Source organism: Nothobranchius furzeri, chromosome 16 (assembly GCF_043380555.1).
Source record: "Nothobranchius furzeri strain GRZ-AD chromosome 16, NfurGRZ-RIMD1, whole genome shotgun sequence".
NCBI classification, from domain to species: domain Eukaryota; kingdom Metazoa; phylum Chordata; class Actinopteri; order Cyprinodontiformes; family Nothobranchiidae; genus Nothobranchius; species Nothobranchius furzeri.
Genome location: NC_091756.1, coordinates 62,809,354 through 62,823,599, shown reverse-complemented (window position 1 = coordinate 62,823,599; position 14,246 = coordinate 62,809,354). Strand labels below are relative to the sequence as shown.

Genomic DNA, 14,246 nt, shown 5'->3' with positions numbered 1-14,246 from the left:
TGTTGGTCGAAAATCCGACCCAGAGTCCTATCCACATGCCGGCAGGAAAGCCCTTGGGCATGCTGATAGATAGCTCATTCCATGACTTCGAACTTTCAGTCCCCGTGATCGGACAACTTCCGTTGTTCTTGAATGACAGACAGGTTGGTGCAGACACATTCAGTACTTTCCCTTCACAAATGATTACCATCAAGCGGCATGAAGCCCTTCCTGAGGAACCCATTTGCAGTGCAACCTTAGATACTGACGGCGGTCAGTGTCTAACGGTTTTTGCAATAAATACTCAACCCTCTGAGTCACCGGTTGAAAGCCCGGAACACCAGAGACCCTCCTCCTCTGAACCTTATGACGGCTTCGAGGCCGAAGTCAGCCAGCAGCTTGACAAAGCGGATGCGCTGGAGTCAGAGGAGCAGAGAGCAGAGCTTAGAAGCCTGTTCTATGAGTTTCAGTCCGTCTTATCCAGGGACTCCCTGGACTGTGGACTCACAAACCTGCATACGGTTCGCATTCCAACGAACCCGAATGCCCCTCCTACTTTTGTACGTCAGTACAAGATTCCCCTCGCTGCTTATGAGTCGATCCAGGAGATCCTCGATCAGCTGAAGGAGAAAAACATCATCAGAGAGTGTAACTCCACTTACAACTCTCCCATCTGGCCGGTTCTGAAACCGACTGGGAAATGGCGTCTCACCATAGACTATCGTGCACTGAACAAACAAGTACCTCTCTCCAGGTGGCCTATGATCCATTTAGATCAGGAGCTAGCCAGAGTCAGAGATGCTCGTTTCTTCTCTACGGTTGACGTAGCCAACGGCTTCTGGACCATGAAGGTTGAGCCGGCGGACCAGTATAAACTGGCTTTCTCCTTTGGAAATCGCCAATATACTTGGAACCGCTGCCCCTTTGGCTACTCTAACTCACCTGCCGAGTTCAACATCTTCCTCCACAAAGCCATGTCAGATGCTGCTTCCAGAGGGAACCTCATATATGTCGATGACATCTTGATGAGGAGTCGAACCTTCGAGGAGTACCTGGCCGAACTCCGTCACGTGCTGCAACAGCTCGCTGACGCCGGAGCTAAATTGGCGATTCTCAAGGGACAGTGGTGTCGAACCAAAGTGGAGTATGTTGGACTGCTGGTTGGCCCTAATGGAGTCGAGCCCCAAGCGGGACGCATTAGAGCCATTCAGGACATCAAAGCCCCAGCTAATCTGACCGAACTCAGGAGCTTCCTCGGAGTCTGCAACTACTCCAGGCAGTTCATTGAGGAGTACGCTGAAATAGCGAGGCCCCTCACTGGGCTGCTTCAGAACGACACACCTTTCGTGTGGGACAGACCCCAAGAACACTCCTTCCAGTTCCTAAAACAGAAGTTGGCGTCCGCACCCTGTCTGGCTTACCCAGACAAGGATAAAGAGTTCTACATAGAGGCTACTTTCTCCTCTCACTGCCTGAGCGCTGCTTTGAAGCAGAAACACGATCAGGACATGAGAGTTGTGGCATACGCCAGCAAGCCTCTGAGCAAGGTGGAACTCCAGTTCTCAGACTGCGAGAGAGCTCTCCTCTCTACAGTCTGGGCCGTCGAACACTTTCGTAGTTACATCGGTGGACAGAAAGTGATCATTGAAACGTGTCATCAGCCTGTCACCTTCCTAAACAGCCAGCGTCTGCGCGAAGGAAGAGTGTCAAACAGCCGCATTGCGACGTGGATGATGGTGCTCCAAGGATATAACATTGAGGTCAAGTATGGTCAGAACACCAAGCTAGCGCTAGGACAAGGGCTAGCAGGCTGCCAGCACTGTGACTCTGACTCCGTCATGGGCCCCCTGGACACACCTGCCGCAGTCTACCCAACCGCATCCAATCATCGCTACTTTGACGAGAATGTTTGCCAAGGGCTTCCGAAAGTTTACACTGACGGATGCGCCTACCTTCACGAAGGCCAGCTCTGTGCCGGGGTTGGAGTCGTTTGGGTGGACTGTGACACTAAGCAACCAAATCACTACCGGTTGGGCCAAAAGTCTAGTCAGTACGCCGAAATTGCTGCAGTGTTGATAACCCTCCAGCAGGCGGCAGCCTTGGACATCACTCAAATCGTCCTTTGCTCTGATTCAAACTACGCTAGACACAGCTTCATCTCTCACTTCCCCATGTGGAAGGAGAACCACATGAAAAACGCCAGGAACAGAGACGTGAAACACTCGGAGTTATTCCTAGCGTGTGATCTGCTCACCACTGAGAAAGGCATAATGGTCTACTGGAAAAAGGTCAAAGGTCACTCCAGGACCCTAGGTCCAGAGAAAGATGGTAATGACGAAGCTGACCGCCTTGCTAAGCTCGGTGCTGACCAGGGAACCTGCTGGGAATTCAAAGACGAGTGGCTTCCACCCAAGGCCGTTCACAAGGTCTGCGCGATTACTCGTCGCCATGCTAAACAGGCAGACGAACCTCGGACCGTTGAGGTACCCGTGTTTCTAGGCAGACAACCACAGGACGCGGACTTAGTCACCATGCAGGAACAAGATCCTGACCTGAAGCTCATCCGCGAGCTTCTCCAAAAGGGCCCGATGTCTAAACAACCATCACCACCTATTGGTGCAAGCCAAGATTTGGTAAACCTGCATCGTCAACTCACGCACCTGAAACTACAAAACGATTTGTTAGTTTACATGCGTGACGATCACAGCCCGCCGCGCTGGGTTGTTCCACTCGACCACAGAGGAGTGATGCTTGCCTACGCCCACGACACTCCGGTTGGAGGTCACCGCGGAGCAAAAGCTACCCTCGCGTCACTGACAGAAGTAGCATATTGGCCGTCGATGTCCAAGGACGTACACAGCTATGTCCAAGGCTGCCTCGTCTGTGCCCAGTTTCAACCCTCCCAGCCGCTTGCTAGAGCACCACTGCAACGCAGGGGAATAACCTTCCCTTGGTCCCACCTGCAGATCGACTGGGTTGGACCGGTTCCCAAATCGGCAAGAGGAAACAAATATATGCTAACTGTAACTTGCAGTTTCACAAAGTGGGTTGAGTGCCTTCCAGCGCCAAACGATACAGCCGTCACAACCGCTGTACTGCTGATTAACCACGTTTTCAGTCGATGGGGACTTCCACTCTCCATTGACTCTGACCGGGGAACTCATTTCACATCCAGTGTAATGACGTCCCTGTTTGAACTTCTGGGAGTGGAAGTGAGATTCCACCTCCCCTATCACCCACAGTCATCCGGACAGGTCGAACGGATGAACCGCACGGTCGTCTCTATGCTCAAAAAGTACGTCTGCTCCACTGGGAAGGACTGGGACGTCAAGCTCCCTCTGGTCCTGATGGCCATACGGTCCACTCCACAGCGATCCACTGGGGTTACGCCCTTTGAGATGATGACCGGCAGACTGATGACTCTACCACTGCACCTCCTGTATCACCCAGAGGATGTCAGTGTTGCCACCGCCTATACCGCTCATCAGTATGTGGCAGACTTGAAAACACACCTCAGAGCTACGTTCGCGCACGCTCAGAAGAAACTGGAGACCAACGTAGAAGGCGCTAAGGCCTACTACGACCAAAAGACAACCAGCCGCGAATACGAGGTGGGTGACAAAGTATTCTACTTTCGGTTCGCCCAACCGGCACGCAAACCTAAGAAGTTCCTGCCCTGCTGGTCAGGACCATTTGAGATCGTGGCAAAACTCTCTCCAGTTGCATACAGGTTACGCATCACCAAAGCGAGACAGGAGCCTGTCTACAAATGGGTGCATGCAAACCAAATCAAACCCTACGTCAAACCATCCCCGCGGGTACAGAGACCAGACTCCCCGCAGGAGGTAGACGTAGTCGCTACATAGTTCTATGCATGGGAATGGAAAAGGGGGGAAGTGCACGTTTACCCCACTAACATGTACTAACCGACAAAGAACCAAGCCCCCCCCCCCCCGCCGTCACTTTCACTAACCAAGAGAAACTCCTTCCTAGACCGCTAACAGGATGTACCTACTAAAACCTTACAGGGTACTCTGGTACCTACACTAGGCTCTGATTAATGGATCTCTACGTGCAATCAAGACTTTGTCTGAAACCATACCTCAGGATATTGTGTACACACGAGTGGTGAGAGATTTGATGTAGGACCTGCTCAGGGAAGTAAGTTCCACGCTGGACAGCTTGGTTGAAAGTCGTATTTCCCCGTACTTGGTACCACTGGACCTGCTCAAAGTTAGCTTGACAGCTGCTACCCCTCTACTGTGCACCTTTCACAAATCCACCTAGCGTACAGCCTAGGTAGTGCAATTCCCATTCACGTTGATAAAAAAAAATTAGAACTCGGTTTCCTGTTAAACGTTCCCATAATTGTGACACCTCACATCTATAGGTTTAAGTCGATGCTGAACATTGGTATTTGAAAGGACGGTAGGCATTTCCACTTTGAACTAGAAACCTGGCACTCCATCATCTCAACCTCGAACAGCATGACTCAGAGATTGAGATCATGGACGCTTTCCAGGGTTATAACTTTACCTTCGATTTAGAAATTGACCAACAATTACTGATTGAAGGAACCAATTTTGTTAAGTTCACACAAACCCCGCGTGAACTTACTTTGACGCCCATGAATAGATACCCAAGACGCTACATTGACACAGATTATACGACTTTAATCTGCACATTGGTCGCCCTGGGGATGGGATGGCTCATCACGGCCGTGATAGCTTATTCCGCCTACAGGCGTGTTAAGAAACTCCAAGATAAGATGCACTTGCTCACCTACGGTGTGCCTCGTGACCGCGTTCTGGGAGACTCCAAGCGTGAATGTACCACACCTGTCTAAAGGGGGTGAGCAACATTTTCTTTGTTATTCTGTAAACCTAAGAGTAGTTCTCATTTTAGTCTACCTCACATATTTATCTGAGTGTTGCAGTATGTCACATTCTTTATAAGCTACACACTGAATGTATGACCTAAGAATGTATTTTATGAGACCTCAAGGTTGCTATGAATTTTCTTGGATGTTATATGTTACATGTTTTTTTTTTTGGGTTTTCTGTATTTTTGTTTCTTACTTGGTCACATATTGACTAGTGGTTATGTGCCGGCCCAGCTCAGTCTGTCAATGACTCTGTCTGACGCACCAGCACATTGTAGTACCTCTTAGTTTTATGGTCCTTGTTTTAGCCCAAAGACTGTCCTGATCCACCCTTTGGACCAAAAAAGGGGGGGAATCTTGGGACCACATAGGTCAATGCGCGTTTGCGAACTATGGACCTCGTACATCACCGCGTGCTCCATAAACTGAACTGTATGGCCGGCGGTGAGATGCCTTTGTGTCCACTCGTGGAGTTAACCGCCCACCGACCTTCCTCCTTCTACACTACTACCTCTCGCATGGACGACATCATCATTGCGTACCACCTGCGTGAGTGGCTTCTTCTCGTTATGCGCGTTGGGGACTATCCCGTTTCCTATCCTCTTTGTGCCTGACCAGGATCAAAGACCAAAGGCGCCAGGATCCAAGACAAAGACCAAAGACAAAGGCGTCCAAGGAGACCAACGTCCTAAGGGACAAACCCACCTGTGCTTCCGACAATCAAGTCGACCTACGTTCATGAGGAACAAACCCATCTGTGCTTCCGACGATCGAGCTTTGGGCGCGATCCCCGAAACCAAAAGGGGGAATGTTGAGGGTCCGACCTCATGAGGAAATTACTATGCAGTGATTTTCTCCAAAATGACTGTGCTTAAATTGCTCTGAAAAGCAAATAATCACATCAGCGCCAAGAAACTTCATTTCCCATGATGCTTTGCACACGGAAGCATTGGGATGATGTCACCGCCTAGTACCAGAAACACGTTCTGCGCATGTGCGGGAAGCCGTGGAGCTTTTCCCGCGAACTAAGACCATAAATCTTCAGCAGAGACAAAGAATCCTCGTTCTTTTGCCCAGGATACCTGGCGGTAAGGACACGCTTGTCAACGCTCCGACAACTTGAGCACGCGGAAGCTCTAAGTGCCAAGTTGAGCCCACGGAACTGCTGGAAACTAAACTGCAAGCCCATCAGATCTGCTCGTTTCTGCTCCCCTCCAGCTGATGTTTGAGGACACAGAACTGCGGAGGAAAGCAACAACTCCATCAAGCACGCTGTAAGTTATAACTCAGCACAGAAAGAAACTTTGCTGTCTCTGTCCAGCCCGTGGAGAAACACTCGTGAACGCCAAACAACGGAGAAAGCATCAAACCGACGGACGACGCCGAAAGCTGCGGAGAAACACGGAGAACCGTCAAATCAAAACAGTGAGGGACGCTTCACTGTTCTGGTGATCAGAAACTCATCTCTTTCTCTCATTCTTTCCTTCTCCCGTTTCCTCTATAGTCTCGAATAAGCAATAAACCGCGTCTATTGCTTAAAAAGTAGCTTCGTGCTTTCCTCTTTCGTCCCAAACACGTCAGTCGGGTCATTTTGAAAGAATAAACTGCTTATTGATCATTGTTTGGTATCTTTAAATGTTTTCTGCTTGGCCACGTGGTTAAACTAAAAGATATTATTCGTGATTAATCTTTTGTGTTGTTTCATGATCTTTTGAAATGTTTTGAGTGATTTAAGGTTAAGTTACTACTGATTCTAAGTGCTTTGGAAGTTAAAGTGCAAGTTGCCACCCACACTTTAGCCAGACAAAGGGGTCAGCCATCTTGTATTCAAGACCCCATTTTGAATCCATACACACACACACACACACACACACACACACTACTCCTTTGTGAGAACAAAGGACCCCATTCATACATCCTCCATCACATGCAAACACATCCATCTTCAATCATATCACATGGTTATTATTCATCTATTCCACTGTTTATTCATTTGACAAATTGTTAATTAAATGTTATAAAATTCAGATTTTTGTGTCCAGTAGCTTTGTTGTGTCGAAGAGAAGTCTCTGCTCCAAGGATTCTACGAACTTCAAGAAAGACTGATAAGAGTTTTGGATTCAATTTTTCCCCGGTAAAAGGGGAATGGTGCCCCGTATATCTAAGAATATCTTAATTAATTAATAAATCAGTAAATATTCCCATATTTACAGAATTTATTGAAGAATCCAAAAGTAAGTTGAAGCTTACTAATTGTTCGCTCCTAATAACCCCAACAGGTGGATGAGATCCGCCCGGAGTTCCTTAAGGTTCTGGATGTTGTGGGGCTGCGTTGGCTGACATGGCTCTGCAATATCGCATGGACATCGGGGTTAGTCCCACTGGACTGGCAGACCAGGGGGGTGGTCCCCTTATTTAAAAAGGGGGACTGCAGGGTGTGTTCCAACTACAGGGGGATCACACTCCTGAGCCTTCCTGGTAAGGTCTATTCAGGGCTCTGGAGAGGAGGGTCCATCAGATTGTTGAACCTCAGATTCAGGAGGAGCAATGTGGTTTTCGTCCTGGCCGTGGAACACTGGACCAGCTCTGTACCCTTAGGGGGATCCTGGAGGGTGCGTGGGGGGTACTCAGGGAGTATGGGGTACCAGGCCCTCTGATACGGGCTGTTAGGTCCCTGTATGACCGGTGTCAGAGCTTGGTCCGCATTGCCGGCAGTAAGTCGGGCTCGTTCCCAGTGAGAATTGGACTCCGACAAGGCTGCCCTTTGTCACCAATTTTGTTCATAACCTTTATGGACAGGATTTCTAGGCGCGGCCAAGGTGTGGAGGGCATCTGTTTTGGTGGCTTGAGCATCAGGTCTGCTTTTTGCAGATGATGGTCCTGTTGGCTTCATCAGAACTTGATCTTCAGCTTTCACTGGAGCGGTTCGCAGCCGAGTGTGAAGCAGCTGGGATGAGAATCAGCTCCTCTAAATCTGAGACCATGGTCTTGATTCAGAAAAGGGTAGAATACCTTCTCCGGGTCAGGGATGAGATCCTGCCCCAAGTGGAGGAGTTTAAGTATCTCAGGGTCTTGTTCACGAGTGAGGGAAAACTGGAGCGTCAGATCGATAGGCAGATTGTTGCTGCATCTGCAGTGATGCGGGCGTTGTACTGGTCTGTCGTGGTGAAGAGAGAGCTGAGTCAGAAGGCGAAGCTCTCGATTTACCGGTTGATCTACGTTCCTACCCTCACCTATGGTCATGAGCTTTGGGTAGTGACCGAAAGAACGAGATCACAGATACAAGCGGCTGAAATGAGTTTTCTCCGAAGAGGGGCTGGGTTCTCCCTTAGAGATAGGGTGAGAAGCTCGGTCATTGGGGAGGGGCTCGGAGTAGACCTGCTGCTCCTTCACATCAAGAGGAGCCAGTTGAGGTTGCTCGGGCATCTGGTCAGGATGCCTCCTGGACGCCTCCCTGGTGAGGTTTTCCGGGCACGTCCAACCGGGAGGAGACCTAAAGGAAGACCCAGGACACGCTGGAGGGACTATGTCTCTCACCTGGCCAGGGAACGCCTTGGGATTCCCCCGGAGGAGCTGGCCCAAGTGGCTGGGGAGAGGGAAGTCTGGGCCTCTCGCCTTAGGCTGCTGCCCCCACGACCCGACTCTGGATAAGCGGATGGATGGATGGATGGATGGATGGATGGATGGCATTACTTAACAGTAACTTTATTTAAAGGTTTGCTCACTGGAGATAGACTTTTCACTTACATTTCAGCAGAAAATAAATGATTTGTTTCAGCACATTCCTGCTGCATTTCAGAAAAATAGCTTTTAACTAAAATAGTTACCTCAGCAGACTTACGTTTATCTTAATATTACAATGTTTAAATAAGAATCAGATTTTTTACATGATTTGTTACGTGTAGGAGTTACATTTTTTGAAAAGGGTTATTGTTTGAAAAGTTTAAAATGTGTTGTATTTTAGGTTTGTTAATAAATAATAGCTAAATCCGGCAACATCATACATTATAAAGCCTTAAAAAATGTAGGTTTAATTTAGAGAATTGTTGTAGTAGAAAGCAGGACTCACATTGGTGGAAATGTTTGCATTTGCATCAATTTACAATATTTATTTCATTTAAGATGGCAGGAATACATTTGTGGCCATGTTTACCCCAGCTTTCTTGTAATGCCAGAGACAAACTACAGTAATAAGTGTAATAACTGCTGCCTATCGTAAAACCCCCAAGAGTGCTAACACCAGGTATGAGAACGTGTTTATCTACTTATAAACTTACTGTGTATGACTCATTTTTGCTTGTTATCTAGATTCTTCTGGTGCTGATCTGTAACTGCCAACAGCCGCGAAACTCCCGAAATGAGAGAGAGAAAGTAATAGTTTTGCTTAAAATGGAGTGCAGTAACCACTTTTGACCACAGGATGTCAGCCCTACATATTGCACCTTTAACTGGCACAAAGTTCGCGGCCTCTGTGGTTTTGTTTTATATCTTTTGTAGCATAGTCACAACTTGTGGCCATGGTTCTACTAAAGGGCCGAAGGATCTGGGTCTTGTCATTTCTGTAAGCTTGTTTTTCCAAATGATTCAAAGACATTTCCTTACAAGGACGAGTTTTATTGTTCATATGGCATTTTAGACAGCCTTATGATCCCGCAGGACACTTAGTTTGGTCTGATCGTCTGTGTTAGAGTTCCTTTTAGTTCTGACTGTCTCGAATAGTATCTCCAGTCAGTCATTTTCCAAGGCCATAATGACCAGTCTGTGTCTAATTTAGAGTACAGCAAAGTGATAGTGCTTCATCACTGGACCTCAAAGCTTAAATTCCAGTCCCTTTTCTTGTATTGTTTATTTAACTGCAGTCTGCATGTTGTGTACTGATGCGAGAGTTCAGAAATGTTAAGTGTATCTTTTAAATCACCTCTTGAACCCTTTGAAAGCTCTAATATTTTTCTCTGCACTTCTTTTCTGTCTGTGCTTGTGAAGTATTTGTCGTGGAACACCTTCTTATTCATCTTGGGGATCATGTTGGATGGTTGGATAGTGATCAGAAAGCTGTCAGAACCTGCCCCTGTGCACAGGTGTGGCCTCTACTCAAAGCAGAAGGCGGAGCTTTAGGAGTCGAGCTTTTTGCATGCAGTGACTAATATGAGGCTGTTGGTCTAATGCCATTGTTGGGAAGGGAGGGAACAACGTCACACGTCGCATGGAGTTCAGAAAGGTGTGGTTATGTGTGGGAAAGGATCTTACCTTTGAAACGGTGCTCTCTGTTTGATTCACTGCTGACTGGAGTGTGCTGCTCTGTTAGTTTCTCTCAGTGTTTACACTTTTTAAACTAATAGTGAAATTCAAGGCTGTGCTACACAGAGGCATATGCCATCTGGACTGTCCTGCTCTCGGATAAGACATTCGCTGTAGACATAACTAGCTGCAGAGGGAGTGATTCATCTTTAGTTCATTATGTCATTTGGTTTCCCCCTTCTGGAACGGTCACATAATTACAGCAGTCACTGATCATTGGTATGGAGAGAGAAGTCGATTGTTGTAAAATCTTTAGGGGCATACAACATAAGTTTTCTTCTTTCTGTCCCCTTTTCATGTTGGTTTTAGTCATTTAGATTTGTATATTGGTTTTAATGTGAATAAATGAAATAAGTGGGAAAAAAAGTCACAGAATAACCACAGCCACTGACCATCATTGTTAAGCATTGAAAGAGAAGTTGAATGTTGTTGTAGTATCTTTCTTTTTTTTTATTTAAAATTTTGTTTGTGATGACTTCCCAAAATTGAAAAAATAATCAAAACTGTTTTCTAGCACTATTGTACAAGGAAGGAGCCATTATAGCTTAGCAAACGTTTAGCAGACTTTCAGACTCTGCTAAACTTTCTCTCGTAATACTTGGAAAACCCTTGGGGGGGGCATGTTACAGTGTAAACGCTCAGCAGGGGTTCTGGTGCTGTGGCTTATTACACATAAGCCTGGGTGGTATGTTTGGAATGCACATCGCTAACCCTAACCCGTCGTAAGGAGATTTCTTCAAATGTTTTCAATGTCAAATCAGGAAGTTGTTTAGAGATTTCAGTTTCTCTTTTTAAACTTACAACAGTTTTCCCTTCGATTTTACATGACTGAACTTCTAAGGAGCGATGGTTTGAAATGATCCTTAATGTTAGACTTGGATTTTTTTTAACTTGTTTTATTTTTCACATTAAGTAAGAAAAGCTGCCGATTTTAGTTGGACAGAATTCAAATGCACAGTGTGATGGTTTTAGTTTGGCATCGAGTAGTCTGTTATGGATTTTTTGTTATTGTTTTATTTATTGTTCCAAACATTGTGTCATCGCGGAGCACCAATAAAAAGTCGTGATGGGGAAGGTCACCCTCAGGCGAGTGAGTCAGTAAAAGTTGGGATGCAGCGAGCAGACGGCGTATAAAGATGCATGACATTAACGTGTGTGTAGTTGTAACATAAAGGCCTCGTCCTCAGACTGAAGCTCTCCAGGTGTTTCTAGACCATGGGTCAGCACTGGTAGCCGGACCCGTGACTTGACAGCTGGAATGCCACTCAGCGCAGGAATGTGGCGGTTATTACGTGCTGCTCACGGTTCACCTCTCTCACCCGAAACATGTTGGATAGCGTTGGCTGAAGAACGCCTTTGTGAGACTTTATGAAGCAAATGGGTTCCAACAGCTCAAAGTGTGGGTTGTGTACTCGGCCTCAGCACTTTTTAGCTTGGAAGTACTGTATAAAACATGATGCAGCACTTTTTAGCTTGGAAGTACTGTATAAAACATGATGCAGCACTTTTTAGCTTGGAAGTACTGTATAAACCATGATGCAGCACTTTTTTCTGTTACTTCCACACTTATTGTTCCCACAGTGAAGAAATTCACTTGTTACAGCAGCACCAGCTCTTAGAGAATAATTTGAAGAAAAATAATAACAAAGGTGAATGCATAGACACACAGGCAGTAAGCTATTATGGTAACCTTTGACCACTAAAAACCACCAATAAAAAATGAAAAACTTGGTTTCCAACACTGCATCATACTGTAAGGGACACAGACATACTACGTAAACCCGGTATTGCACAGGTATTGAAGGCATACGGAGTATAATGATTGAATTAGCAGCTATGTGTCATTTTAATGAGGATTTCTACTCTCAGTTGAAGCTGATGGATGGATTTAAGAATTAAACATTGTGGAGAGTCATTTGGACACGACTTCAGAAGCTGTTGAATGACAAATGAGTCATGTGGTTGAAATGAAAGCCTCTATCTTCTCTTTACACATAATTCATCTTTATTAGATAGATTTTTCTTAATAGTTGTCTTTAGTGATACCATTCAAACGTCCCTCCCATAATTCCAGTCTAATCACAAACTTTGAAGAAAATGCTGTGATTCTGTGCTCCAGCCTTTCTCATACAATAAATCACGTTGAGTTTAAGTGCCTTGTTATCAGCTTTAGGGTACAATCTTTCTTCACTAATCCATTTGCCTGCCAGCAGACATTTAGCCTGTGTGCAAGGTTTTTTATTGGGAAAAGAAAAAAGTTGTCTCATGAGTTATGTTTTCACTTTTTAAGAAGTTATTAGTTATTGAAAGGGCAGAATCAAGTGTGAAGTGATATTGATGCTGCATTAGAAAACACAATGGATTATATTTCAGATCATAAGAAATATGAGTGTTAATATAAAAGTTATAAAGTGTTTGTTTGTTTGTTTGTTTGTTTGTTTGTTTGTTTGTTTGAATAAACTGTGGAAATCTGAAAACGGTTAGATTCTGACCACCCTGTTATCCCAATTTCTGATGTTGGTTTTTATAAATCAAATTATACACCAGCTTAAAAGCAGAAGTTATCAGCTTCATGTGGTCAGGGGCTCTTCACTTTAGCCTGGGCTTTCAGGAAGCAGGGTGTTCTCACACACTACAGATCAAGCTGTTGTCATAGTAATGGTAGAAATGCGTGTCTACCACACAACAGGAGAGATGGGAAGAATTAGCATTTTAGCTCCTTAGAGCCAATGAGATGACGCAAGTTAGGGGGATAGTCAAAGGGGACTGGCTGTGACAATAACCCTCCTCTTCCTACCCCCTCTCCAAGGAAAGAAACCCAGTAATCCTGAAGGAAACCTTCCTGAGCCAATTCAGTAGGAACCCCTTCATTTTAGTTTCAGTCATGTCCATTTTGTTTAGAGTAGTGGTGTGAGGGGTTGTGTGTTGTCTTTAGGGGACCACTTGTAGGTTTGTGTGATGATGCTCATCCCGTTTACTTTTTCTGTAAGGAATGTCGTTCCTCTTGATCAGCACACGGATGCAGCTGGTCCCACTTTGACTTTGTAGCCCAAACTGCCAACCAGTCTAATCTTAAAGGACTATTTTAGGATACCGTTTTCTGCTTTGTGTCATTTACGTGTCCCCTGAACCAGAAGTTTGGTGAGTTGGACTGAACTTCGTCACATTTTCTCAGAACTTTTAATTAAAATCTTTTGATCAGTCTATCAAGGCTTTCTATTGTTTCTCTTGGTTTCATGTCAGGATATAATTTGTTTGTTGGGGCCTCAGTTACTGTTTTAATCTGATACGGATGTTGTTTCTCTAAATGCTTTTGTCTTTGCTCTCAGTATGAGGTCATTCATCATTAGGTTAAGCCAAGCTCAGCAAGACTTAATGTGCCAAAACAAAAAGCATATTAATTTTTAAAAGATTGTAGGTAAAAACAAAATGAATCATCTGTGAAAGTTCTCTTTGAGCGTCACTAACAGAGCACCAGAATCGGTTTGCCCACAAGTTTTTCAAATCTTGTGTCGTGTGCAAGTTAATTTTGACTGGTTGGTAGTGGACACGCTTGGCTGTTCATTCAGAAAACAATCTCTTCCCCTGCCCCCACTGCAGCCGACCGCTTCGTTTTTCTGAGCATATCTGTGCCGGCCCAGCTGTAGCCCTGACGATAGACCTAATAAACCAGGCAGATTTGCATACCAATAGCACGCGCCATGTGTGGTGGCTGCAAGTACCCTAAAAAGGGGACTGTGAGGAGGTGAGGGAAACTGGAGCTCCATGTTGGTCTGCCTTTTGTTGTCCAGATAGTCCTTAACTCTAATCCTCAGTTGATTTTGTGGGATCATCCCAATTTATGTAGCTCAACCAAATCTTTGGTTCTACACGTCTTCCATCTTTGGTCTCTACGGAAGCATATTAATGTCAGTGTGAGAAAAAAATATGAAAGCAATTTCTCTTAATAACGACAAAGTTTCTTGTCATATCATCATTTTAAACCTTTTTTAATATTAAAACTTGTTTAATATCATGTAATAATGAGATAGGTCGTAACAGTAAAATGCTGGTTATGTGTTGCAGCATTTTCCTCAAAATAAACAGG

General features: G+C 45.4%; 1 protein-coding gene across 8 annotated transcripts in view; it reads left to right on the top strand.

The window, feature by feature from the left end:
• Window positions 1-14,246, top strand: part of shroom2a (shroom family member 2a) — a 65,284-nt gene that overhangs the window by 29,913 nt on the left and 21,125 nt on the right. For 2 of the 8 annotated variants that reach the window (XM_015975547.3, XM_054734721.2), the window contains exon 1: window positions 7,502-13,300. The exons of 5 other annotated variants lie outside the window; for them this stretch is intronic. Coding sequence is in view for 1 of the 3 variants with exons in the window: in XM_070545911.1 (XP_070402012.1) it covers window positions 6,083-6,135 (53 nt within the window). In the remaining 2 variants the exon portion in view is untranslated. Of the gene's footprint in view, window positions 1-5,828; window positions 6,136-7,501; window positions 13,301-14,246 lie in introns of those variants that run through there. One more of the 8 variants, XM_070545911.1, reaches the window with a different exon arrangement.